This window comes from Prionailurus viverrinus, chromosome A1 (genome assembly GCF_022837055.1).
Source record: "Prionailurus viverrinus isolate Anna chromosome A1, UM_Priviv_1.0, whole genome shotgun sequence".
Taxonomy (NCBI): Eukaryota; Metazoa; Chordata; class Mammalia; order Carnivora; family Felidae; genus Prionailurus; species Prionailurus viverrinus.
In genome coordinates this window covers 12,283,618-12,310,817 of record NC_062561.1, presented here as the reverse complement: position 1 = coordinate 12,310,817, position 27,200 = coordinate 12,283,618, and the positions used below count along the sequence as shown (strand labels likewise).

The 27,200-nt window shown below is 40.8% G+C and overlaps 1 protein-coding gene across 8 annotated transcripts in view; it reads left to right on the top strand.

The window, feature by feature from the left end:
• The window catches only part of STARD13 (StAR related lipid transfer domain containing 13), a 540,351-nt gene that overhangs the window by 450,460 nt on the left and 62,691 nt on the right, over positions 1 to 27,200 (top strand). For all 8 annotated transcript variants that reach the window (XM_047852656.1, XM_047852644.1, XM_047852650.1 and 5 more), the window contains one exon: positions 26,918 to 26,989. In XM_047852656.1, the coding sequence (XP_047708612.1) occupies positions 26,918 to 26,989 (72 nt within the window). The remainder of the gene's footprint in view (positions 1 to 26,917; positions 26,990 to 27,200) is intronic.

Genomic DNA, 27,200 nt, shown 5'->3' with positions numbered 1-27,200 from the left:
CAAAGCATGATAGACTTGAAAAGTTTTCCATTAACAACCAAACAAGTTATACCTAGTTTATGTTAAACCAATTTCATTTCTGTGTTGAATACTTGAAAATATGATGCTTAAATATAAATACATACTTCCATACCCAAAACAAATGCTGGTTAACCCATTTAATGATTTCTTACCATAAAAGAATCTACATTCACAAGATCCATAAATCAGGGTTGTTTTTTAAGATTCAGCCAAAACACTTTTTTTTTTAAAGGAAAAAAGCTAGTCTCCGTACTAAACTGGATTTCAGAGCAGAATATTTCCAACATGAAGTATTAAGTAGTCCTCCATATTTAAATTAAGATCTATTTTAAAAAATTCATTTAACACCCAATTTTAAGGTAATACCTGTTTATAAAACTGAAGTGTATTTATGGTTCAAAAGTCATTAAATATTTATTTATTTATTTATTTATTTATTTATTTATTTATTTATCTATCCAGTTATTAAGCACGGACTGTGTTCATTGCCCCCATTCCTGTGGCTTTTCTGCTGAGTTGAGTTCATTGAATGTACGTCCAGACTGAGGCAAGAAGGGCCAGGAGGAGTCTGTTTCTATGCTCTTGCTTCAACCCTGCAAGAATTCTGTCTTTCATTTCCCCCAAATAAGTGAAAAGAAGCTCTAACAATCTTTGAGGTCTCTGGGATAATTCTAGACTGACTTACTAATAGAAAACAACAACAACAACAACAACAACAACACAAAAACCTCAGCTGAAAAGAACTTTTTTGATTCAGTTCTGAGAGGAAGAAAAGCATAATCCTATTAAATTTAGTAATCAGGCCCCAGTTGAGATTCTGACTGGCTTGATAATCACCATGGAGCCACAGAGTACTTAGCTGGTAGACAGCTAAAGTTAATTAACAGTACAGATTGCTGGATAAACCTCCCCATTCATTTTACTGATCTGTGCCCGTGGTCTCCCCTGCCCCCCACGTTAGGGTCCTCTTCTTGGTTTCCTTGTTTTCCCACTGCAAGCTCTGGGCAGTGGCAGAGGATACCCTGCAGTGGGACCACTTGGAGGGGCGTGGTGTCCCGGAAGGGTGGAAGGCTCAGGCTCAGAAGGATCTGGGTCTGAATGCCGACATTGTCTCTGGTTGTGTGCACTTTCCTCCTGCTCATCTCCAGAGTGGCGATCGTAATGTCTATCTCAGAGGGTCAGTAGCGTGTGCGATCATAGGGAGAAGGGCTTGGTACTGTGCTTTGTCTGGATTATGTCCCACAACAACGCTGTTACTATGCTGCCCTCATTTTGCTGCTCCCCTCCTCTTCCATAGCTCTTAGCGACTTCCCCTTGCCAGGAACCTAGAATTTCCACTTAGAACCTTCCACAAGGAGTCAAGAAATATTGGAAAATATTTAGGAAAATATTGCTTGATGATTCACCTTTCTCCTCATTTTCATCACAGTTTAAGCACTGCCTTTTAGTTGACCTCTTGTCTATTCCTCACATTGTCTGGTGAGGTGACATATACATTTAATGGCTGATTAAGGTCTGAATAAACAAATGGGGAAATTATGTAAGTGAGTTTTTTTTCCTTTAGTTGCTTTTTTATTTATAATTTATACCCAGTCTTCTTTCAGAAGGATGTGAAACGGTTTGCTGGGTTTTTTGTTTTTGTTTTTTCTTTTCTATGTATTCCCATATGGTTATAAGTAAGGACTAGAAATGGAACAAAAGCCCTTGGTATCACATATGGCATCACTGTTGTACGACCTTGGCACTTTATTTAATCTCCCTGAGCCTTGGTTTCTTCCTCCATAAAATGGGGATGATAATGCTTTTTTAGAGGTTGTTATGAGGATTCAATGAGTCATTGTATATAAATGCGTAACATATTTAGCATCATGCCTAGCACATGATATTAACAATAACCATGCAGATACTTTTTAGCAAAATACCCGAATGGCATATGAGACAATTAAAACAAGAATCAAATGGACTTTTTGGGCCCTATAAGCCTTCCTTATACAATTTAAATCAGGGAGAACATTCCTGAATACACTTCAAAAAAAAACAAAAAACAACAACAACAACAACAAAAAAAAACAACCCTGCAGTATTCTAGTGATAATATTTATTTCCAGGAAAACAAGTATACATGATTATGATTTACAAGTTAAAGAATAATGGAAGCAAATTTACCAATATACTGTTTTAGCCTTAAGTAGTTTATTCCCTGTTTAGTAAATATTCCCATTCCCATTATAGCAAATGTTTATCTCTAGTCAAACTATAAAATGCCTAAAGCTTTCACACGGTGTAGAATTTATTTTCTGGCCTTTTCCATGAGAGCTGTTTAGGAAATTGTCAGCAAATTTTACCATGCCACCATGTGCCTGACACTGTCAGGTGCTATAGGAACTGCTGAAAAAAAGGACTCCTGTTCACAGATTCCTGTAACTCGATTTCACAGAAAGCAGTCCAAAGCCATATGCACCAAGGGCCAGATTGCCTGGCTGATTTGCAGGCTGAGTGCAGTATGAGGTCATTTACCCAGACATTTTAATAACTGTCTTAGAATAACTGGCTGCCTTTTAAAAAATGCCCTTTTATTCCTCTCCCTCCAGCCAGAATCCTGTCTGTCTTCTTGTCCTTATTAGAATTAGATTACAAAACAGAAAGCGATCAGAAATGTTATATTTAAGAATAAAATCAAGCAAAGGACCGAGTTGGGGATAATGTGCGAGACAAAGACTCAGCAGCTGAGACTGTGGTTTCTCAAGATGTTTCTCTTGCTATGTCAGAGACCACAATATGAAATCATATAAACCATTTGGATTAGAGCTCACCAACAATGCTTTCCTAGCAACAGAGTGTAGGACTGACCTTAACTCTCCTACAGCGTTCATATGGGATTCTTGGATTCGGTTAGCATGGGTGTGGCTCTTGTCTACACTCATGTAGCTAGAACATAGGTACGGTTTATCTCCTCTGAAGTCCTGTGACGTTGTTCCAATATGGCATTGCTCTCACTGATTTCAGATACTGTCAACATAACATTTTATCTTTTCAGATCACAGGATTTTAGAGCATTAAAAGACTCTGAAAGAGACCTCATTTTACTCATCTTACCAAGAAGCCTGGGATCAGGAAGGTTAAAGTGTTGTCCAAGGTCACACAGCTAGCTAGGCACTTGGGTGGTTTCACCAGGCATCCCTTAACTCTCCTTCAGAGAAACAGATTGTTCTGTAAAAGCCTCTGCCTTCTGCAGGCTCTCTTTTCCCCCCCTAATTTCTTTTTTTTAATATCTTATTTTTAAGTAATTTGTACACCCAACGTGGACCTTGAATTCACAGCCCCGAGATCAAGAGTCTCATGCTCTCACAACTGAGCCAGCTATGTGTCCCCCAGCTCATAATTTCTGATATATTTCAATATATACACTCCCCCCCCCCCAAGAAAAGTAAACCTTTTGGTAACAGCAACAGATGGACTATGACCAAATAGTTTTGTTAAATTAAATTAAAAGCATTCAGAAATTACTTCGCTTACTATCTAATAACCCACAGTGGCCAATCACCAAAGCTTCCCCAAGAAAATACACTTAAAAAGCTGAAAATTGTGTGGACAGTTTTTTTTTAATGTAGTGATTTCACTTTAGTACCTGTTTGTGTCATAACTTATTAAAGTAAATATACCTTTTAAACCATTTATAAAATACCACAGTCTCTTTGGAAATGTGAGTTTCTTAGCATTGAAACTTTACTAGTTCACAGTCTTTTCTCTGTGTTCCTGACAGATGCACAGAGGTAACTGTACAAAGTTCAATTTCCTCTTCTTTCTTTTTCATTTTAGAAGCCAGGGGGGTTTAGGTATGACGCTAGCCATTGTGTGTGAGGAGAAATTGTTTTGTTATTCCTGCTAATTTCAGTACTAAGGCAGTGAAGCCATCTTGTTCTGCCAAAAGCCGATCACCCACTTCCATGGTATTAGCAAATCATTTTCTGCCTGTTTGGAAGGTTATGTGCTGTTTCCCGTTAAAGACTATATTCAAATGAGCATTGGGACATTTTGGGAGAGGAGTCTGAGGGGTAAAATAAAAATATTCTAGGACAAGAAAATGCCTTGGAGTAACCCTGCTTTTTTTGTTTGTTTATTTTGAATTCTTGGATTTTTTTTAAAAGACTGTGTGATTTATATTGGGCACATTGAGAAATGGCTACAGGATTCCAACTGTATGCCCTTTTATTTTTGTTCTATCGTGGTGGTGTTAAGAGCCACAGGCTTAAAAACATTTAAAGTTTTGCTTTCATGCCTATCTCAGTAAATCCTTAAGATATTTTTGAAATAAGCCAGGTTCAGGGTAAAATAAAGCCCAAATAGACATTCATTAACCATAATGAACTTTAGCCAAATATTTATTCATCAGTTAATATGAACTCACTAGGTGATCACATGGTACCTAGTACAGCGAGACGGTTGTTTTTCACCCAGAGGGAGTTAGGAAGCTAAACTTTAGAATAACATAAATCTAGAGTTGGGTTTGGGATCATCATTTGTGCAGTGGTAGTTAAAATGATTGAAAGTAGATTCAAGTTGAAAGTAAGGTGAGACTTCAGGTGGTACATTTCCACCAGTGACTTCCGTTGAACTCCTGCTAGAAATCCGGAATACCCAGGACAGGACAAAGACAGGGAGCAAAGGGTTCAGAGAACCATCTTGTAGATGGGAAGAGTGACCAAGCTAAGCGAGATGGATGTATTTAGAAAGGTGAAATTGAGAAATGTGTCAAAGTTTCTAATTTGAGAAATAGTTATAAACTGGGCACTGTCCATGAAGGTGCCAATACAGAGCAGGAAAGGTAAGCAAAAAGTTCTTTCTTTGTTAGAAGGATGTTCATGTGCAGTAGCCAGATGACCTCAAGTGTCCTGGAGTACTGGTGCTGGACTACCTCTACAGGTGCCAGCCACATATTTGTTTAGGTAGTCTGAAAGGATGACATATTGTTAGAGTCCTTCTTCATTCCCTTCGCCCTTCCTTCCTCCCTTCCCCCTCCCTCTCTTCTTCCCTTCCTTCCTTCCTTCCCTCTTTCCTTCCTCCCTCCCTTCCTCCCTCCCTTCCTCCCTCCCTTCCTCCCTTCCCTCCTCCCTTCCTTCCTCCCTCTCTTCCCCCTTCCTTCCTTCCTTCCTTCCTCCTTTCCTTCCTTCCTTCCTTCCTTCCTTCCTTCCTTCCTTCCTTCCCTCCTTCTTTCCTCCCTCCCTTCCTCCCTTCCTTCCTCCCTTCCCTCCTTCCTTCCTTCCCTCCCTCTCTTCCTCCCTTCCCTCCTTCCTTCCTTCCTCCCTTCCTTCCTCCCTTCCTTCCTTCCTTCCTTCCTTACTTCCTTCCTTCCCTCCCTCCTTTCCTCCTTCTTTCCTTCCATCCTCACTCCCTCTATTGCTTCTTTCTTATAACTAGTCATTTAATACTAGTGTTAGAAGATACAGCCACTTGGAGACTTCAGACAAATTATACATGTGCCTGCTATCACCTCTTGCAAATATACAAAAGGATTTTTTTTTTAATGTTGGTTTGTAACTCTTTCCTATGATTTTATTTCAAGCTATCCCTTGTGTTACTTTTTAGGCAACAGAAAGAAAGGAAATGAAACATTTTTTAAATGACAAAAAGCGTAAATACAAGTTGTAGTATTATTATTAATTTATCCCAACAGATACTTAACATATAGTTACAGTATCTAGTCACAATTAGTTTAAAAAGGAAATATCAAATGCCACTTCATAGTCTTTAGCCTAGAAATCACCTTTAGCCTGAAAATAAATACAAACGTATAAGGGATTTGTGGGTCCTGTTGTTAAAGCAAAGTGTCCTACCCTTTGTCATTTTCACAGGGTAGTCTGAAGGGGCAAGAGAAGACGGAGCAAAGAAACCCACCCACCAGTTAGTATCCCTGCAGGGCATCTGCCTTTAAAGTCTGGATAACCCCAAAGTGGTTTTGAAACATATTTGATTCTCTAAAACTGATGAGCAGTGTAACAAACATGTTCAGTCAACTAAGATCGGCTTTATTTGCAAAGGTAGGGGCAGGGGTGAAGGGGACCAGAATTGCGTCTTTTTCAAAAGAAACAGTTTCACAATGTATCTTAGTGTAGTGTGTATTGAAAGTTGGATGATTTCCATGAAACGAAAATGGACATAAAAATCAAAAGAGGGGGCGCCTGGGTGGCGCAGTCGGTTAAGCGTCCGACTTCAGCCAGGTCACGATCTCACGGTCTGTGAGTTCGAGCCCCGCGTCAGGCTCTGGGCTGATGGCTCGGAGCCTGGAGCCTGTTTCCGATTCTGGGTCTCCCTCTCTCTCTGCCCCTCCCCCGTTCATGCTCTGTCTCTCTCTGTCCCAAAAATAAATTAAAAAAAAAAAAAAAATCAAAAGAGTTTTAGGTAATATTTAGAGGGAAGGTGTGTGTGTGTGTGTGTGTGTGTGTGTGTGTGTGTGTGTAGGAGTAGTAGTAGCAAAGCATCCTCAGAAAATTTTTTCAAATTAACTCTCTGTGTGCACTTTGATTTTTCATTGCACACCCTTAAACCCACACAACATTCATTATTCCATAAACATTGACTATATACCTACTCTTCTCCAGGCATAAGGCGGCCATTGGGGATTCAACATCAAGTAAGGCAGAAGTCCCTGTCCCCAAAGCGTTATGATGTCAACCAACTAAAAGTCTGTTTCCCATTCACTCTGGAATAAGATCTGCTCCAGATCTAGGCTGGCTGATCTCCCCGACCTCAACACGCAGCAGCATCTGAGGTCCTGGGTCACCTGGGCATTGGCACAACCACTCATGGATAAAGAAGGAGAAGGGGCGGTAAATCACATAAGCAGATTCACTCATGTACCTTTGCACAGAACTTCTTCCCGGGGCCTGCCTGCCAGCGAGGCTGGTGATCATAGTCCACCCACAGGTTTGTGAAATATAGACTTTGCTTGTCTCTGCCACAATATTATTTTAAAAATCCTTAATTTAAAAAACGACCATAGTAAAAATATCCTCTTATTAAAAACTGACCTGGGAAGCTAAGACTTACGTACTATATCCAATGTATTAATTTTAATGGCAAATGAAGCTGCCAGTCTCAATAAAATAGATGCCCATCCAACCACTTATTTGAATTAGGTCCCAGATTTGCCCAGAGTTTTCATAAATATAAGATTGATAAATTTGCCTTTTACATGTTTCACCCACCATTCTTTCTGAAGTTGCAGGTAGGCAGTGGAAAGGTGAAGAGTGAATCAGGAGGTAAATCAAACTCAGATAATTGTACAAGTCAGGTTAATACTGTGATGGCAATAATTACCTCCTGGAAAAATCAGGAGTTAGCAGTCTTCAACAACTCACTCTCTAATATGGACAGAACGGTACTCTTCTCTCCTTTCTGGCTGCCTTCCAGGCAGCCTTCTGCCTCCCAGTACCTCTCGTCACACCCCCAATTCAAGCCTCTTACAGAAGAGGAAGTTTAGCCACAAGTTTAAAGAACAGGAAGTGACTCATGGTTCCCCCAGAGGTCAGGTGAGTGGGTAGTGAGGGAAGGCTGGGAGAGAGAATTCCAGATTAAAAAAGTAGCCCAGATGGGAGGGTGGCCAGGGCTGGAATTTGAGAAATGACAATGACATCAGCAAGAGTGGTACACCCCCACTTTCCCAGACAAGCATCTCAAAGCACTACTGTGAATTGTTCCCCATCTATTTTCACAGCATGATCGGGAACGGAGTTATCAATATAAAGCCTGTGGAGAATGGTTGTAAATCCCTGAAGGGGAGTTCCGTAGAGGAGGTTTCCGGAAGAACTTATCAGTAATTTAGTGCAGTCTCGGTTTTGCTGATAGAAACCATTATGCCAAGGAGAATTTTTAACCTAGAATGTGAGAAACTGAAGATAGATGATGTATGGATCTTTTTTTCTGTTTGGGGATTATTAATTTCAAATACTCTACATTTGATGATACCAACATTGTTGTGTTGGGAAGTAAGTGAGGTTATGGAATGTCTAAATAATACACTGTTTGGAGTGTAAATAAAAACCGCGCTTGACAGAGAAGACAGGAGTAAAATTTGAAGGAGGCTCTGAACTTGGAGTTAGCATTGTGCACGGTGCTCTGAAGGTACTCTGGCCCAAGAAGGAGGAGGTCCTTTGGAAACATCATCTTTGCTATTTGTAGTCAACTGCAGAGTGTTTCAAGCTGTATTTATCATCTTAAAGGGCATGTAAGAAAAGATTTGGAAATTTCAAACTGAAGATCGACCACTGGCATTATAATGTAACTCCTGAGCTGTTTCCCTATGAGTCGAGAGTTCTGTGTGCTACTAAGAGACCCTGTTGATAATGTGGGGAATGAGAGGAACATACCCCAGCTCCCATTTCAGTTCTATTTAGGGGTTTGATTTATCAGAAAGTATGTGGTTCTTTCTGTTCCAAACGGAATCCTTTCTCCCCATGACTTTATTTTGAGGCTGTGATGCAAATCCATGGTGTTCCTTTTTAATGTGAATGAAAACAATGAGCAAAAGGAAGTGTGGAGGTTTGGAATCTTTGCTGATGCTTCACAGGTCACTGGGGAGCCGTGAGGTTCTTCTCCACTGTCAGTGGCCGGAAGCATTCGAGAGGACTCTTTTTTTACTCCTTGCTCTGCATTTCTTCGAGCCTCTGTACTGGAAGCTTCCTCAGTTTGCCAAGCAAACATTAATCAAGCCCGTTGGTTGGTGCAGGATATGCAAAGACAATGCCTGTGGAGGGAGACAGGAAAGCAGAGTAAACCGAAAATTCCAGTGCCGGGTAAGTGCTGGGTCAGAAGTACACAGTGGGTGCAAAGGAGTGACGGGCGAACCTCACTTACTTACCGTGTGGTAGGAGAGGGCGATCTTCACAGGAAGGACTTCGCAGAGGAGGTAAAACTGGAGTTGGCAATTACAGAGGGGGAAACAGAGGGGGAGGGAAGAATTAGCTAATTGGATGAAGTGGCAGAAAGTCATTCTAGACCTAGGAAAAGTACCTACAGGGAACAGCAGACTGGAGCGGTGGGAGGTGGCCGTGTGAGGGAACCACGAGTTGTTTAGTTCCCCTGGTGTCCGGGGCACTGTGGCCAGCTGAGACACAGAAGGACGTGCCTGGGACCTAGGCTGAGCTCAAGACTTGTATGCCGTCCCCAGAAGTTTGGATTTTACTTTGGAGGCATCTGAGAACCGTGACGGATTTTTAGAGAGTGATGAAATCTGGGTTCCATCTCTGAGGTTACCTCTGTTGGGTGCGCTCCTGGATAAAATGCACAAGTTGCCGTCGGAACAGAAGATCTCTTGCTGTTTTATGGAAATATATTGAAGAAGGTATTTGTTTCTCAGCCAGCCCTTTCATGTTGCTGACCAGAGAGAGACTCTGCCTCCGTCCTGTGATCTTAAACCTAGCCAACAGTCAGCCCTCGACTGCCTGTGCTGTCCCTCCGTGCGTCCCATCGGACTCTGGGTGCAATTCACGTCACTGTGGCTTGAATGGAGTTGGAATTTGCCTGAACCTCACGTTTTCTAGTGTTCAGGGAGACTGTTATTAAAAAGTAATAATAAATCACCTCTCTAAAAATGAGATTTATTTTTTAAGTGTACATCTGAGCCTCTTCAACCTGGCAGGATAAGAAACTATAGAATGGTACATCTTCTTGGAGCATCAAGTTTCTTAAAATGTGAAGGAAGGTTTTATTGTTTTATTTATTGATTTATTTTTTATTTTTATTTTTTTAACATTTATTTATTTTTAAGAGAGAGAGATAGACAGAGTACGAGTGAAGGAGGGGCAGAGAGAGAGAGGGAGACACAGAATCTGAAGCAGGCTCCAGGCTCTGAGCCGTCAGCACAGAGTCCGATGCGGGGCTCGAACTCACGAACCATGAGATCATGACCTGAGCCGAAGTCGGACACTTAAGCGACTGAGCCATCTGGGCGCCCCTGGTTTTATTGTTTTAAAACAAGTGTGGGCATGTTATATTCTTCCCCTCTATGGGTGTAAATGTCAAATAAATTCTTTGGGGGCATCTGTTTATTTTCTTCCGCCATTTGAGTGCATCAGTGGAGAAAACGTGAACAGTACTCATTTTAGTCAATAATAATAGCTCCCAATTTTTAAGCGCCTGCTCCTTGTTGATTCACATGGTTCATTTTATTCAGCAAATGCAAACACCAAGTGAAACCCAAAGCCCTGTGCCAGGGACTAGATTGCAACAGTGAACTAAATGGCCTTGCTCCTTGTGCAGTTCCTGTTAACGTCCTTGCAGCTGCTCTGAAGAGTTATGTGACGTTACGCACATTTTGCCGATGAGAAACTGAGACTTCACGACGGAACACAGTTTGCTCAGGGACCCCGGCAGTAAGCCCGTAGTCCATGCTGCTGGCAACTGCCACACTACCTTTCGGAAAAGTTTTTGGTCTCAGCTTGCTGTGTCCTTTCCCTTATCTGTTCCTGCCTTCACCGTATCCATTAAAGAAATTCATTGCTTTCCCCCAGCTCTGCTTTCCTATCTCTAGAAAGGAAGGAGGTCTATGAGTCACCATCATCGGTCGTCATCAGCCATGCCTGCATACAGGCTTGTTTTTATGTTAACTATTAACAGTAGCTGTAACAGCCACAACCATCACAAACCTGTATTGAGCCCCTACTGTTTACAAATTCACTCTGCTCAGACTGTACGTCTATAAATAGATGGAAGTCATGGTAACATATGACAGGTCAAATAACAATTCGAGATGGCCAGAAATCATGAATGGTGGAGACCATAAGTGTTAGAAATGTTCAGGGAAGTCTTCTTGGAGGAGGTGCCCAATGGCACTTCCTTCAAGGAAGGAGAGAAGGGAGGGTCTTGTAGCAGACCCAACTAAATCTAGTGCCCAAAAGAAGTCACCCTAGTACATCACACGTTTTCCCTCTGCTCTCGAGAACCAAAGTCACCGTAGCTGAGTGTGGGGATGCCTCAAGAGAGGCATTAGTCTACCCTAATTAAAAACATACACACTTTCCCCAGGGGCGTGTACATTCAGGACTAGCTGGATCACTCCTTTGGAGGTGTGATTGGGGTGGCCTCAGGAAGTTGAGTTTCCTCTGGGGCATATCCAGGGAGATCTTGGGTGGTCCAGACTGAACTAGGCCTCGGATCTGTTCATGAAGAGACCAAACCCTTTTTGCTCATCACCAGAACTACCCTCCTCCTCCCAGAGCCTTCCAGATTTGAAGTGACTTGGACCAAATCTGACTTTCCAGCACTATTCCAAATCCTCATAGGAAGGCCTCTAAGCTGCGTGAGATTTCACGTCATTGATTTGTTATTGATTAAGACTAGGGCTGGCTCCCAGCCCACCCTCTGCCCCAGCTGTAGTAGCAGCAGACTTCTCAAACGGAGTGGAACAGAAAGCTACGGAAACCCAACATGTGCCCCTCAGCCTCCTTCAGTCAAACTGGGAAAGGAAGAGGAAAGCAGGAGAGCGTTTTCAGGGGGCAAAGGTACCTTCATCAACGACGTTTGACTAGCACTAATCCAGAGGTCCAGGAATAAATGCAAGGAGCAGCAGACCATTCTGGTTCGGGATTAACGCCGAGCAATGTCGGTGAAAGATGGCCGCCCAAGGGATACTTGGGGCAGAATCATCACTCTTGCTTCTCTGCAGCTCAGCACGCACTGAGCACACACTGGGTTCCAGGTGCTCTGCCAGACTCTAGAGATGCCAAAAATGAATCAGGCAACCTCTGCCCCTGAAGAGCTTGTGGTCCCATGGGGAGACAGACATGTAGCAAGAACAGTTTAGGCTAATCTTGTAAGAATTAAAAGAGATGTATGAAAGTCCTGAGAAGACCAGGCTCACCTGGGACTTGGGAGGTGAGGTCTTAGCTGAATGTTGATAGAAGACAAATGAAAGTAAGTCAGGAGGACCAAGTAGGAGGAATGTGATGACAAAGGGAGGAAACAGCCCAAGCACAGCGTGGGACATGGACCCACACCTCGGGACTGGCGAGCCCCAGGCACTTAACATACAACTGGACCTGATGTGGACCATCAGCCCCCGGAAGTAGGCAGAGGCCAGGTGAGGCAGGGCACTGTGGTCAGGAGGCTGGGCTGCTACTCCATTCTGCAGGTGACAAGGAGGCATGAAGGAGTCTCAAGGGGAGCAACCGGGCTTATACTGTAGAGAGGCACGGAAGGCAAGAACTGAAGTTGCCAGATCCCTCTAAACCAAAGCAGAGGGAATGCACGTTGGCACAGGGGTTTGAGAAATACGTTTCAGACAGAAATTCAACGGGGCTTGGGACTGTGTTGTGGAAATATTGGGAATGTAGGAGAGGGAGGAGTCTAAGAACAACTCTGGGTGTCAGATTTTTATAACTGTGTTCAATTCATTCATTTATTTAACCAGAGTGTCATCCACAACAGTGTTCTTTAAATAGAGGGATCATGAAGTCAGATAGTGGGTATACCCAACAATTTTTAACAGAGGAGAACAAACCAAAAAAAGAAATGTCAGGTGGCATTGCATATATATATATATATATATATATATATATATATATATATGTATATATACATACACAGTGTAACTACTATTTTGTGAAACTTTGTTTCAGTTGCTGTGTGTGTGTTCACATGTGCAAGTATGTGCATGTTAACAACTCTAAGGAGTGTATTTCTACTAAGGATAGTGGTCAAAACACTTAAAAGTCCTATGGTATTTATTTTCTGTGGTTGAGTCTGATTATTCTCGAATATGAATATGTCCCAGTCTGGTTTCATGATCTTAAAAGGGAGACTAATTCCTTTGTGGGAATACAGGAAAATCTTTTTTTCTCACTGTTAATTTTTCAAGACCAAAGCTCGCAGTCATCTGTGCCCTTGGGATTCCCAAGGGTTCCATATAGAGGGAAAAGGGATGGGAGCCAGCAGAAACAGCTCTTCCTGTCCGGGCTGGGACAACATCAAGTGGCCTCGCCTTTCAGAAAACACAGGCACTGTCGAAAACTACAGAGACACTGCTGCCCAAGGGTGTCTGGGGACTTGTATCCCAGAGGTAGAATCACAGCTGGAAAAATAATGTTACTTTATCTTCATATAGGGTTTTCAGTTTGCAAGCTACTTCCATAATCTATGTTCCCATGTTTACAATAGCCTGGTGAGTTTGGAGGGGACTGAAAATCTAAAAAATACTGTAGGTGTTTATTGGCTTATAAATGTTTAAAGCTATAAATACTTTCCTCTTCATATAGCCAGTCACTGTTTCAGCCAACATTTATTTGCAAGGCTCTGGGCTAAGAACTGAACATGTATAGATGCAACCTGCTTTCCAACCTGGTGATGTGTACCTACAATGTCATAGTTTCAGAGGATAGAAGAATGTACATATTTATTGAAGGATACTTGTATTTTTATCTATGTCATGTTTACAGAATGTATGTGCACCTGTATATATATTTGTGTGCATGTTGTGTGTGTGTGTGTGTGTGTGTGTGTGTGTGAGAGAGAGAGAGAGAGAGAGAGAGAGAGAGAGAGACACCATTTATTTCTCTTAACTTCCAAAATCAAAAATTGATTGCCTAAAGGGATGAAAGCAGGAAAAACTTGGCCCTCTTTTAAACCTGGTGCATAAAGTTTTCTTTTTGGGCTAAATGTGAGCACCTTAGTGGTACAATAAGTGAATCAGAGAACTTAATGAGAGCTATGTAGTCTCAACAAATAAAGCATCTTCCTAATGCTACTTATATACAAGGGATTTCCATGCCTTTCAGTTCTATCTAAAAACCTAGGTTAAGAATTCCTACTTAATGTATTAATCTAGACAAGACAAACTTCATCCCAATTTAAACACACACACACACACACACACACACACACACACACACACACACAGTTGACCCTTGAATTACATGAGCTTGAACTGCACAGATCCACTTACGTGCAGATTTTTAAAATAAATACAGAACAGTACCATATATGTATCTCCCTTATGATTTTCTTAATAACATTTTCTTTTTCCTAGCTTGCTTTATTGTAAGATTACAGTATGTAGTACATACAGCCTACAAAATAGGTGTTAATCAACTGTTTACGTTACTGGTAAGGCACCTGGTCAGCTATACACAATTACTGAAGGTTTTGAACAGTCAAAACTTTCAAATGCGCGGGTGTCCGTTCCCCTAACTCTGGCGTCATTCAAGGGTCAACTGTATGTATGTGTGGGTATGTGTGTGTGAATATGTACTAATTATTCCTTATTTTGGAAAAAACCAAAAGATTCAAAGAAGACTGCTTTCTAAGTTTTGTGTTCAGCATTGGGTATAATTTGAGCAGCCATGAAATGTTAATATGATCATTTAAGCATAAGAACCAAACATCTCTTTGCTTTTAAATGTAAATGATTTGAGGTATTTTAATAGTATTTCAATGATTTTCCTGATTGCCTCCTCACAAAGTAAATCCCTGAATACACACACACCTTGGATGTTTTTAATAGTGGCAGTGACCTTGATAGGGAGCCTATCTGGGAGACTCCTGACCTCTTGAGGTCAATGGCCTTGGGATCCACTTTAACCCTCAACTTTTCCCAGTCATTATTCCACAGGAAGCCCGTATCCCTTGCTAAGAATTTACTTATTTGTTCAGTTTTTTTTCTCATAACATGGAAAAATAATCTTCTGAAGGCATTTCCTTAATGAAGCCTACACATCTGATACAGATTTCTTTCCCAAGGTTCTGATGTGTGGTATGTTTAAACACATCTTTGCCCTTGAGATCCTCACATTATCAAGCGATTGCTAATATTTTACTTATTAACTGGTAAGCACATTGTAAACTATAATCACCAGACTGTCTCCCCCAGCCTGGTGTTCATATCCTAAAAGTAACAGCCTGTGGAGGCCCTCAGTTCCATTTTCAAAGTGTCACATTTCATTTATGACTCTCATTACATCTTGTTAAACAGCATTGTATTGTGTGAAGCATGGCTACCTGCGATACAGCATAATTTAACAGAAAAAGTATAACACAATCTTCCACAGAATGTAAAAAAACGAATTGCCTATTAGATTCCTGTCATAAGAAGGATCTGGATGTAGGGGACGGGGCGGTGGCGTTTAGCTCCAAAGCCCTCCTGCAGGCACAGATGAAGCAACATAAGCTCTATTCCAGAAAGACGGCCATTCACAGGAATCCCAGCTTCAAAAGTAGTCCGGGGGCAGAGAGGGATGGCCATGGGCAGAACAGGTTAGCCAACCATCTTCTGCCTCACATCTCATCTCACCTGCTAAGTCTGTCCTGGTCACTTTACCCGAAATGCCCCCTCTGGCTCTGAGTCCTGTACGACTTTATCCTGTTTTGCTTTCTTGGGATTAGTGATTCCTGGGTGCGTCCTTGTCTCCTCTGCTTGACTTAGAGACCTGCAGAACAGGACCCCGCTCCCCACAGCCAGGCATCCTCCCGCAGTGCCTAATCGCAAGCTTTTCAAACCCTGGGCAACCCGTAGATGTCTGCCGAATAAATCAGTAGGATGAATGCCTCTTACTTCTGAAAGCCAAATGAAAAAGAGCTGAGTGGAGAGAATCAGCAACCGTTGGAACCACTATTTTCTGTTGCAGGCACGTGCACCTTCAACTGTACTTGTAGCACATACAGCTAACAACTCACTTAATCCCCACAACAATGCTGTGAAGTAGGTACTCTGGTACAGATACTGAGGAGACTGAGGCACGCTGAAGTTAACCTATCACAAGGCCACGAAGGTAATCCAAAGTAAAGCTAGGATTTGAATCTTGCTTCTAATACTTCAGGCCATATAATGGCTCCCGTAATGCTGTTTAACAAGATGCTGCATTACAGCTCCTGTAACAGTCTGTATATGTCCTCAAGTAAAGGAGCATTTTCTGAACCAATCAACAGACTCTTTTTAAAAAGTTAATTCATAGGGCGCTGGCGTGGCTCAGTCAGTTGAGCGTCCCGACTCTTGATTTCAGCTCAGGTCATGATCTCAACAGCCCTGCATTGGGCTCTGCACTGACAGAGTGGAGCCTGCTTGGGATTTTCTCTCTCTACCCACCTCTCTCTCTCTAGGCCTCCCTCAACTCTCAAAATGAATAAATAAACCTAAAAAAATTAATTTATAAAACCGAGTATATGTATTCAACAAAAGAAGAAACTTAGTTTTACTTAATAGATACGCTGTTAGTTAAGAGCAAATCTTCATTTCAAACTCCCCTTTAAAGCAATAACATTAACCCTGTGCAAAAATAAACTTGTTTTGTTCTAAAGAGATGCACTCTTGGTGAATTTGCTAGGCTTTGAAATTCGGGTCACTTTTTGCTTTTCATTACTTAGAGTATTGGAAGAGTCCTGTCGACTCCAAATATTCATCTAGTCATTAAATCAAGATGGGGAGTTTTTCTCTATTTGGTCTAGTATCTTTTGTTTTGTTTCGTTTTGAAAGTTTAACCTTGAAACTTCAGCGACACCCTTTAGAAAATACCAGTTTATGACATAAAGTTTTGAAATGCATCTTTGAAATTATCTAAATACATATGCAGGAGGTCAAAGACAAGTGGAACAGCTGTTACATAAAATCTCCACTTTCCAAATACCAAGAAGGAAGAGGTGGGAACATGGTCCAGGATTTAACCTTAACTTTGAACTTCCTGACTTGTGTTAGTTTAAGACATCCCTGTAGCATCATTTAAACATAGTTCTGGTGTATGAATAAACTTCCACTTGGAATTTCCTTTTTGAAGTCTGCTGAGAATATAAATCAAAACCATATGAGATGGGTCTTAATCCAGAATGTAAAATAACATGAGAAATGTCAACCCAGAAGTACTCCCTGAAAATACATTCACCAGGATGCACGTTCAGGCAGAATTCTTTATTTAGAATGAAAGCCTCCAGAGAACTGAATTTATTATTTTTAACTCATGATTGTGACGTCTGAATTGATAAAGGAAGATACTTTTTAAAGTAATGGCAGTAGGAATGTTTTTCAGCCATCTAGAATGATTGAAAAGGAAATCAGCTGGGTTGGAAAGAGGTTCAAAAGGCATTGTCAAGTGGCAATGCAGATTATAATTTTACTGAAAGCTTATGTAAAACATATAGTAATTTAGCCTATATACATGTACACATCTGCATAATAAAAGAATGAGAGACCATTTGCCAACAAAATGTTAACCTGTGATCGAATTGTGGTGGTTTTGCTTTGCTTTGCTTTGCTTTGCTTTTTTTTCTTCCTTTTTTCTTTCAGGTGTTTCAAATCTTAGGTTTAGATTTTGCCACTTTTCTGTCAGCTTTCACTTAAGAGGGGATTTTTGGTCATTTTTATCTCTTATTCAAGTCTGTTTGTGAGGGAAATAACCTTTTTATACCTGAATTCAGTGAGTATTTGCACAAGCATCTTAGTCAAGACCATAGTATTGACTGCAAGTAATAAAAATTGTTATATGCCCAGAGCTAGTCAGGTAATTAAATTATATTTATATTTTATAAGGTAGAGCTGCCTGAACCTCCATTTAGAAGTGCTTATGTGTTTGCAGGACGTATTTTTCTGCCATTTCTTACTGTGTTCTTAAACTTAAAATCTGAAGTGATGGTAATTATTAAGGCCCAGAGTTCTTTAAAATTTGAAGTCATTTACTACCCATACTAAACTATTAAAGATTTAAAAACTTTTACTGTGTTTTAAACTTTTTTAAAGTTTTATTTATTTAGTAAACAAACTTATTTAGTAAGTAAAGCTCCAGCATGGGGCTCAAACTGACGAACCTTGAGATCATGACCTGAGCCAAAGTCAAGTCACACGCTCAACTCACTGAGCCACCCAGGTGCCCCCATGTTTTAAACATTTAAAACTCTTTACAGTGTATGTAACTTTTTAAAAACCTATTTGATTGCATTTGTGGTATATTTATGGGATGCCTCAATTGACTTCAATATCAGTATGCCATGTGGTTGGATCATAGAATGACACAGTCATTAATGTATCACTGTGTCTGATGAAAAAAGGGGGGGGAACTCCAAGGTACAAGTTGTTTCCCACCTCTTTGGTCTGAATCTTAACCCCCTCCTTCCCAAATGAGTAAAGCTATTTCAGTGACCTAACCTGTTTTAAATTGCTTTCTGTTTGAAATTGTAATGTCAATGTCTACTAATGATTTACAAAATAAGAATCCCAATACTTTGAGAGCAAACCTCTGAGTTCAGTGATAGCTTTGGCTTTGAAGAACATGGAGAAAAAAGATGAATCCATAGCTGAAAACCTAATAACACAGTTTCTTGAATCTGGCTACTGATTTTCTGAGACAAGTGCTAATATGTTTAGAAAATCATTCACAGAATGATTGCCACTGCAGACAAGTAGAAAACATTCTAGAGGACTGGCAAAGGCACTTTGAAAAATTCGCAGTAAATATTTTATCCCAGCGCATATTTCCTAGTAAATATTTAAAAATAAAAAATACACACCTGCATACACTATCGAGTTATATATATATATATATATATATATATATATATATATAGTCAGATAATAAAATTACACTTGAGTTGTATACATCTTTTCTTGGGATTAAATTAAGCAAACACTAGTTTTGATTGATCCACATGTTCCAATTGGTGAGAAATTAAGTGCACACAATTTTGAACTGGCTGTCAGTAGCTCAGGTGATTGTTTCATATGGCCAGCCCTACAAAGAGTGAAAGACCTGAAAAAAATCTGTAGGGTTCTTGGAGTTATTTTATCAGGAGAGTCTCCATGATCCTTCTGATGCCTGCATGGTAGAATTTTCCCTGATATCACAAGAGCTTCTGGTGTAATTGGAGTACCCAGAGCTATAAGAGTTGGGCTAAGCAACTGAAATAGCAGATAAGCCTTTGTAAGTGTAGACATTCAGATATATCTGAAAATAGAGAAGGGGTTTGAGTCCCTAAAGACATGCGTAGTTTTTTTAACATTAAAAATTTAAAGCAAAATAGGATAGAAGAGTACCTGTCCAAAGCCAAGAAACCTGACTTCCTAGCGGTGGTCGGATTTGTCCAAAGCAGTTGGTTTTCCCCAGGCAAAAAGTCATCGTCATGGCAGTGAATATGCAGGGACCCTTCTGATACTGCCAGTTTGCCAGACCTTGAGGAAGTTAGAGCCTCTGCTCATGAGAACCAGCATCAAGTCAGCTACCTTGGACTCCTATTCTTCACCTTTCCAAGAGAAGCCAAAGAAACCAAGATAGAAAAATCATCTCCAGAATCTCACACCCTTGTCCCAAGAAAGGCTATTTAAGACTTTATTATCCTGGTGGGTCAGTATGGAGATACTTTGGCCAAAGCCTGAAAATTATGACCTTCTTTCTAATTTTCTGTTCCCCTTCCTTGCATTTCAGTTGCTTAACTGACTCCGCCATGAAGAATCTCTTGGGATTTAGTGGTAGGCAGTGGCTCCACAAGTTCAAAAAAGCTGGGGATGTTCATATGCTTGTGTCTGCATGCAGCCTCCTTGAGAAATACCACAAGCGCCTGATGGGAACAATCTGTACAAAATGAAAGGAGAGAATGAAGAGCTACTCTGCCTCATGGAAAACTTGAGTCAAAACAATCTGGTTAGGAGCTTTTTGGCTGGCAGAGCGTATACTTTCTGCCTTCTTTTTCTTTGAGATTGATTGCGGTGGGATTGTAAATTTTCTTTTTCTTTCTGGTTTGTGTGTGTTTGTGTGTGTGCTCTTAGGAATATGAGCATAAGGAATAGTATTTATATTCCTGAAGACTTTCCTTGTTCAGTTGCACCTGAACTTTTGATTTTCTGTGGTGTGCGTATGTGAGAGAAAAAGTGTGTGTGTCTGTGAATATGGGTGCACTCACACACTCGACACATGTAGCTGCATGTAACTAAGGATCGTGAAAGGATTCTTTTCATTTTTTTAATTCACAGAGGCCATGCACTGTAGGCAGGAAAGCAGAATTCCAAGCAGAAATGATTCCTGATACTGATTGTGTTCACTTCTAGAGCACACTAATAACAGATATCCAGCAACAGCTTCAAGTTGAAATAAAGGTCCATAGGCTTTCTCTCTAGAATGGGTATCTAGCCCTGTGTTAAATTAGTTTAAGCTAGATTATCCTCTGTAGCAAGTTGTCCCCCATGTTGTAGTGGCATAAAACAACGGAAGTTTATTTCTTGCTCACATTACGTGTCAGCAGCTAGTCTCCTGTGGCTTTGTTCCCTGTGTCATCATTCCAGGTCCCAGGTTCAAGGAATAACATGTCTGAGACCTACTAGCCTCGTGAGAAAGGGAAAAGAGTAGGAAAACTGAAAGACCTAGATGACAGCTTTTGAAGCGTTTTGCTTGAAACTAGCATACATTGCTTCTGCTCACATTTCATTGGCTAAAGTGGGTCACGTGGCCAAAACTGGACAGCAATGGGATGGGAAGTAAATGCTTCCCAGTTGGAGGAGAACTGCATGTTCGCAACAACTGGAAAGAGCAGGGAATCATCGTGTTTAAGAAAATGTGTGTGTGTGTGTGTGTGTGTGTGTGCTTTCATTATAAATTTAAAAATTAAATACATTAGTAATAAGACTAAATTACATATACAGTGTAGGATTGCCCCAACAAAGCAGGTTAAAAACCAGGAAAAAGACTGGTTAAAAACAACTCTTGAGTGACTAGGAATAGACCTACCATTCAGGTGCTGTATTTGCTTGATCCTCTTTTACTCTAATAGAAATTATTTTTAAGTGACTCGATTTGCTATGAATCCAGCTTGCAGAAGGTCTTTCAAGGCCTCAGGAACAAGGCTAGTGTAAGAACTGGCAGTGGAATAGTGTGTCCCAACACGTATGTGATTCTTGCTTCAGGTAAAATGTACACATAAACACAACCATGAATCTCCACCTTATCTGTGTATAACTTGGTGTCATAGGAATATATGCATCTTCCAGATTTTTTCTTCTATTGTTCTGTATCAGCTGACAACAAGATACGTTGCTACACATTAAGGAAATAGTTGCCTTAAAAAAAAGGCACTGAATGGAAAATAAAATGGGTGTTTCTAAGTTAGTTCACTGATTTGAATATTCAGTGATTAATAATCTTAAATTTATCCTAAATAACTTATTTAGAATATAAGGGAAAGAAAATGATATGCATATTAGAAAAATTATAATTAGTAAACATTTAAGACTTACTCAGGCCTTTTACACATCGCAATAAACTTATTATATAATTCAAAGAGTGCAAAAAAGAAGTATCCTGTCACCATGATGTGAAACCTAATCAGTCTTGATTACATAACTTGATATTTAATCCTGTACCTGTGATTAAGGTTATAAAGCACTCTTGGGAGAAGGATTGGGGTGGTCATGTATGGATCTATGTAATTTTAATTATTGCATCATTCATATCTATATATAGACGGGATGGACATTCTGGCATTGATTTTAACAAAACTAGTGTAGTGTATGGCCAAATAAATAACCTTCAGTAAGTAAGGACTTCACTTGAGAAATTCCAAGTGAAGACCAAAGAGTCATTTGTCTTAAGTAGTACACTAATGATGAAGCTAACTCAGCCATATAAATTAATCTAAGCCAACAACCATGAGTGTGTTGAAATGTTAATACCTTTGATAGACTTCTATAGTGTTAATTGCATCCACTGCAGACATCTTGTGGTGGTTGAGTCACTCATAATCTTCCAGAAACAGGGTGCCCACCATGTTAGCCAATTTAAACGGAAAAACAAAGCACCTACTTTTCTAAATCACATGGAGACCCACGATGCCTCCCCCCTACCCCCCACTTCTCTTGAGTATTTTAATGAACATTTAAGAAAGAAGACCTACTTAAATTGGAGCCAGTGTGACCACTGAAATTCCAGGAGATTTGTAAGAACAACATAAACACATATGCCTGTATATATTGATTTCATAAACCTTTCACGGTAGACCAGGTTCCTTCTAGCCAGCTAGCTTTCTGATAATAATAAAATTTAATTTGGCCTTAATTTGAATTTTTGGTCATTTAGAAAGAATAGTATTCCTTTGGGTTAGCCATGGAAAAAGCATTTGCTGTGCCGAGAATAACGTAAACCAAAAAATGTACTTAAAACGTTTAGCTAGGAGAACACACTGTTCCCAAGCACTCTAGAAACACCAGTTTAAAAATTCAATGAGATTGTAACATGAGAGGAGGCCTGCCAGCCTGGGCAGCAAATTTGCTGTGCTCAAAATAACCCCTTACTTGACCAGAGCCCTCCAGAACCTTATCTACCTGACTATCCAAACATCACTGCATGGTGTCTCTTTAAAGAAACAGCTTGTAAATCTCTTAACTCACATAGACTTCCAGCCTTCTCCACAACCAGTCTGTATTGGTGAAGTCTTACTGAACTGTTTTCTCTTGGCTACCTTGATTTTATAACCTCCCAGCAGTGATTAACAATTGGCAGTATTCAAGAATCAAGTATTTTAAAAAAATAAGGATCATTCTCAAAACAGAGTAAATTTCCCATTTTTGCCAACAATATCATTATGTGGAAAAATATTCACAATGTATTACTATGTGAAAATAGGTAGTCAACCAAAGATACTACAACGATTACCATTTTGATAAATAACATACACTAAATTATGTGTTAGTAATGGGACAAGAGTTGACCTTTTTCTTTCATTGTGCCTTTTTGTGTTTTTTATAAGTTTTCAACACTGAGCTGTGAAACTAAGAAATAATATAATATCTTTTAAAACCAGTGTTACAGGCCGTGGTTAGTTTCCACTTTGTTCTCATGCCCGTTGATTGGCAGCTTCCTAGGCACCCAGGGAGACAGCCTCCCTCTACTGCATCTGCTCTCAACAGAGGCCACATCATGTTCTAAGCACGTAGGAAAGGAAGCTAAGGCAGAGTGAGTGACTTTCCCTCAAGTAGAATCACAGACAGGTGGCAGGAGAGTATGCCCAGCACCAAAGAATTTTCTGGATTTACTGAGTGAAAAGGTTTGCTTGATCTTTGCACAGATCAAGCTATCAGTTGTTAAACTGGATATCTCCCTTTTCAACCAGTTGATTTCGGCCCCCAAACAACTGTTGACTTAAAATCCTGAAGCTCCTTGGTCTCCTCGAACTAAAGGGACTGGGGGTGTTCTTAAGGAGTCATGCCCGTTTGGGTGGTCATGCCCGTTTGGGTGGTGGTGATAGGACCAAGGAGTGTGGTTGGGGTGACCAGGACTGTCTGTCCCCCCTAAACTAAGTAGAAGAGTCTCCTAACAGGAGACTTAACAAGAGGTTCTATTATCTGAAGAAGCGGGGGGGGGGGGGGGGGAGGCGGATACTGAGCAGGCAAAAATAGGTACCCACTATAGAGTTAAAGAGAAATGAGTTTTACATATAATAATGCAGAAATTCTGATGAAATCCTATCATGCTGTGGAGTCAAACAGATTGAATTTTCTCAGGTAATGTAATGTGGTAACTGCAGTAGAGATCAGTAGGCCAGTCTGTCCAAGGTCATTCTGTTCTATCTACCCCACACTTCAGCTTTCTACAAACTTGCAGCAACTTGATGCTTTGCTTTGTTTCCCTGGAACTGCCACAGGGACAGGTATGGGTTGCAAATAGAGAACAAATAAAACTGTAAACACATGATTTGAATGGCCCTTAAAGCTTTCACATAATATTATGCTGGCTAGCAGGAGCACAGTTAGAGATTTTCACACTCTCCTCAAACGTCATTTAAATCTCATGAGGTAGGTCTTGGTGACGTGATGACCCTGGCAATGATGGTTCCTTTTGAGTTTTCTAAGATTTTTGGCCACTGCAAGGGTAATATGCCCTTAGCATTAGCATCTGGTTGGTGGGTGTTAGTAGGGGCTGTGGGGACTCAGTGGAAATTGTAAGGGCTTTTTTCCCCCAGCTCAACTTGATGGGCAACGTCAAATTTGACAGTGGTTAAGTATGTCTGATTATTTTTTGTCTTTGCTTTGTCACTAGGGTGTAAACAAGAGTTTGTTTGCCCTTAGAGTTTGAGATATCAAGGTGCTGGGCCTACAGCTAGAGCAGAAGGGATATTGGAGAGACATTTCAGAAGTAGAAGCAAGTTGGGTATGCAGGAGTGATGGCAAAGAGCATCCACCATGGCTGGGATGTGGCTTCTTCTCGGTTATTATGAACTAACTGCCATCTTTGTTGGATTTGACTCTGAGACTTAAAGGCTAAATGCCTCCCCAGTTTAAAAATCAGTTTATTTAAGGGTCTGATTTAGCTGGATTCTGGTTAAGATGTGATTATTCATGTTTACATATTCATAGAATCTCAGTTCATTATCTTTGTTGCTCTTGTGAGAAAATAAACTGAAGTTAGAGAACCTTTTAAATAAAATCTCCTAGGCTAGCCTGAAGCTCGTTCCACTGTCTAACGAGAGTCTTCAGTTCCAAAGGGAATTTTCCTATAAGGACCCCTGCTGCCCGCCTCTCATTGTCCGAACTACTTCAGGGTCCGGTGGAGGGTCCACTTTTTTTTTTTTTTTAATTTTTTTTTCAACGTTTATTTATTTTTGGGACAGAGAGAGACAGAGCATGAACGGGGGAGGGGCAGAGAGAGAGGGAGACACAGAATCGGAAACAGGCTCCAGGCTCTGAGCCATCAGCCCAGAGCCCGACGCAGGGCTCGAACTCCCGGACTGCGAGATCGTGACCTGGCTGAAGTCGGACGCTTAACCGACTGTGCCACCCAGGCGCCCCAAGGGTCCACTTTTTTATAAGCCCACTTCCCACCCCCCTTTGAGTTTTCTGTGTTGTAGAACCCCTGCCTTCTAGGTCCCCTCCATTTGGTCTTCATGGTCTGTCTCTCTGGGGTTCTCCTGCTTAACACTGCATTTTGAGAGTAGTGAAAGTAATAGAAAAAAGGCAGACTATTCATGTAGTTTCAACAGAAAATTCAGAGTTCTATGCTTCTCTTTAAGACTGCTGGCTCATAATTAAGTTTAGACAGTATCCAGGAATTAGATATTTCCTCCTTATTAATCATTGCATTATACTGAAAGAGAAAGAAACTCTGAAGTTTGAAAATTTAGAAGGCAACAGTCTATCTATGACTCAGTAATAACTGACCACATTTTCCACGTTACATCCAGAATGTGCATTTTCTACTTCCTCTGAAATACTTGTGTGATTTTCAAAGCAGAAGCCTTCACATAAGGACTCTCAAAGGAGTACTCCTAAGCCTGTTAAGCCCTATAGTAATTGCCCTTTGTATCTTCCCAAAGAAAACCCATGTTAGCCTACAGTATGGTTCAGCTGAGTGTCCATTTTGAACTGTACTTGTGGATCTCAGAGACATCCCTCCTGAGCAAAATGCTTTCCAAGGCTTTTATTTCCAGCTTGGTGCCCCGAGTATTTCTGAGTGATGCCTGCGTGGCAGGAACAAGTACATAGGTCTGTGCTGGTAGCAATTATGTAAAAAATCCTCATGCTGAACAAAAACCCCAAGATTTAGAAATTGTCAATCACTAGAATGGCAGTGGATTGGGGGATGCCTCTGAAATGCCCTGAATTTAATGTAAAATCTCAATCTATGTCCAACCAGCTCCATGGGATGGGGATGAAAGTGTTTGCTCTTTCATATGGGGCCTGTGCAAAATCTGGCCTTTGATGTGTTTGTCTAACATCTATCATATATATAGCTCTGTCACAATAAACATTATGCTGCACAGACATTTTTTCCCCGAATTCAGTGCATAGATGCTGTGCTCTCAATGTTAGGTCTAGAGGCTCGAGCCCGCAGCTGATGTTAGTGTAGCTCATTTTTGTGCCGTTGTCCCAAGAACACCCTGTACTCTCGGCTTTTGCTATAGGGAGAAGTGAACATCAGAGTAAATGGAAATACAATGACCTGACCGGGCTCCATCCCAACAGCAGAGGAAGAGGGCTGGGTAGAAACCTGTTAAAACAGGCTGTTTAATTTTGTTTGGAGAAACTGGACTTTTGACAGATGAACTTCTTTTCCCTCGCATTCGTATTTGTCTAACAGAGCTGTGGTTGGGAATTGATCCAGGATTCACAAGGTCAAAAAGTGACCTGGTTCACATACTGTAGACTCTTCCCACCTCACCCCACAGCTTCTCCAAGCAGGTGGTCCCGTGCGTGGTTGGAGTGTCCACACTGAATGGTCACCCAAAGGACGTATCAGCCTTTTGGATTCAGCCCTCAGAGATTCTAGCAGCCCCATCAAACTTGCCTCGGTTCCAGATAACCAGCTTTGCTTTTCCATGCTCCACTCTGCAGCTTGAAATCATTCGGATGTGTGTGATGAACGAACATCTTGTTGGAAGGCATTGGGAATTAAAGCCATCAGAAAAAGAAATAGCAATACACTGGATTTTTGTAATACCTTTCTTCATGAGAAAATACATTTTCATGGACCATCCAGCTGTATTCTTTCTTTCATTAGCCCAAGAGTGAAAGAATAAAGGAAGGTTGAATGAGTATACTTAGCCTTATCTTTAAACTTTAAAAGTTTTTTAAAAAATTCATTTTAAAAAAAGGATCATAAGGAAGTGTTTCTTCCTTCTCTGTAGTCCCTTGGCTCCCTGGTATATAAATAAGACGTTTTTCCCTGCCTGAAACTCAGCCTTTGTGTTCTGTAATCTGTGGTTTTGTTATTATCCAAATACTTGTGGATCTACATTGAAGATAATCTTAATAGGCACATAAGTACCTTTGTGATACCTGCTCATTTTACACCCATTTCTGGTAGGTCTACTGAGACAGACTTGCCTGAGAACAATTTTGCTTTGTAACAAGGAGTACGGTGCTCACCAGTTTCTCCTTGATTAAGAAGGCAGAGTGCTAGCATGTGGCTGCTGGACTCAACGCATTTCCCTTTCTTGTATTTTTCAGAAATCGAGGCGAAGGAAGCATGCGACTGGCTCCGTGCTGCTGGGTTCCCACAATACGCTCAGTTGTATGAGGGTAGGTTGGCCTTCCCTTCACTCTTTATAAAGAGAATTAATTCAAACTGAACCTCGCATATCCTGCGGTGTGTTTTGCACTTCCAAAGCTTTTCTCAGCCGTTTTCCTTTGCTGTCTCTTTCCCTCAGCCTTTGCAATCCCAGGGTGTAGACCGATGCCAATTTAGACACGAGTGTTGCTGCCCAGGCCTACCTGACATTCCGCTCCACAC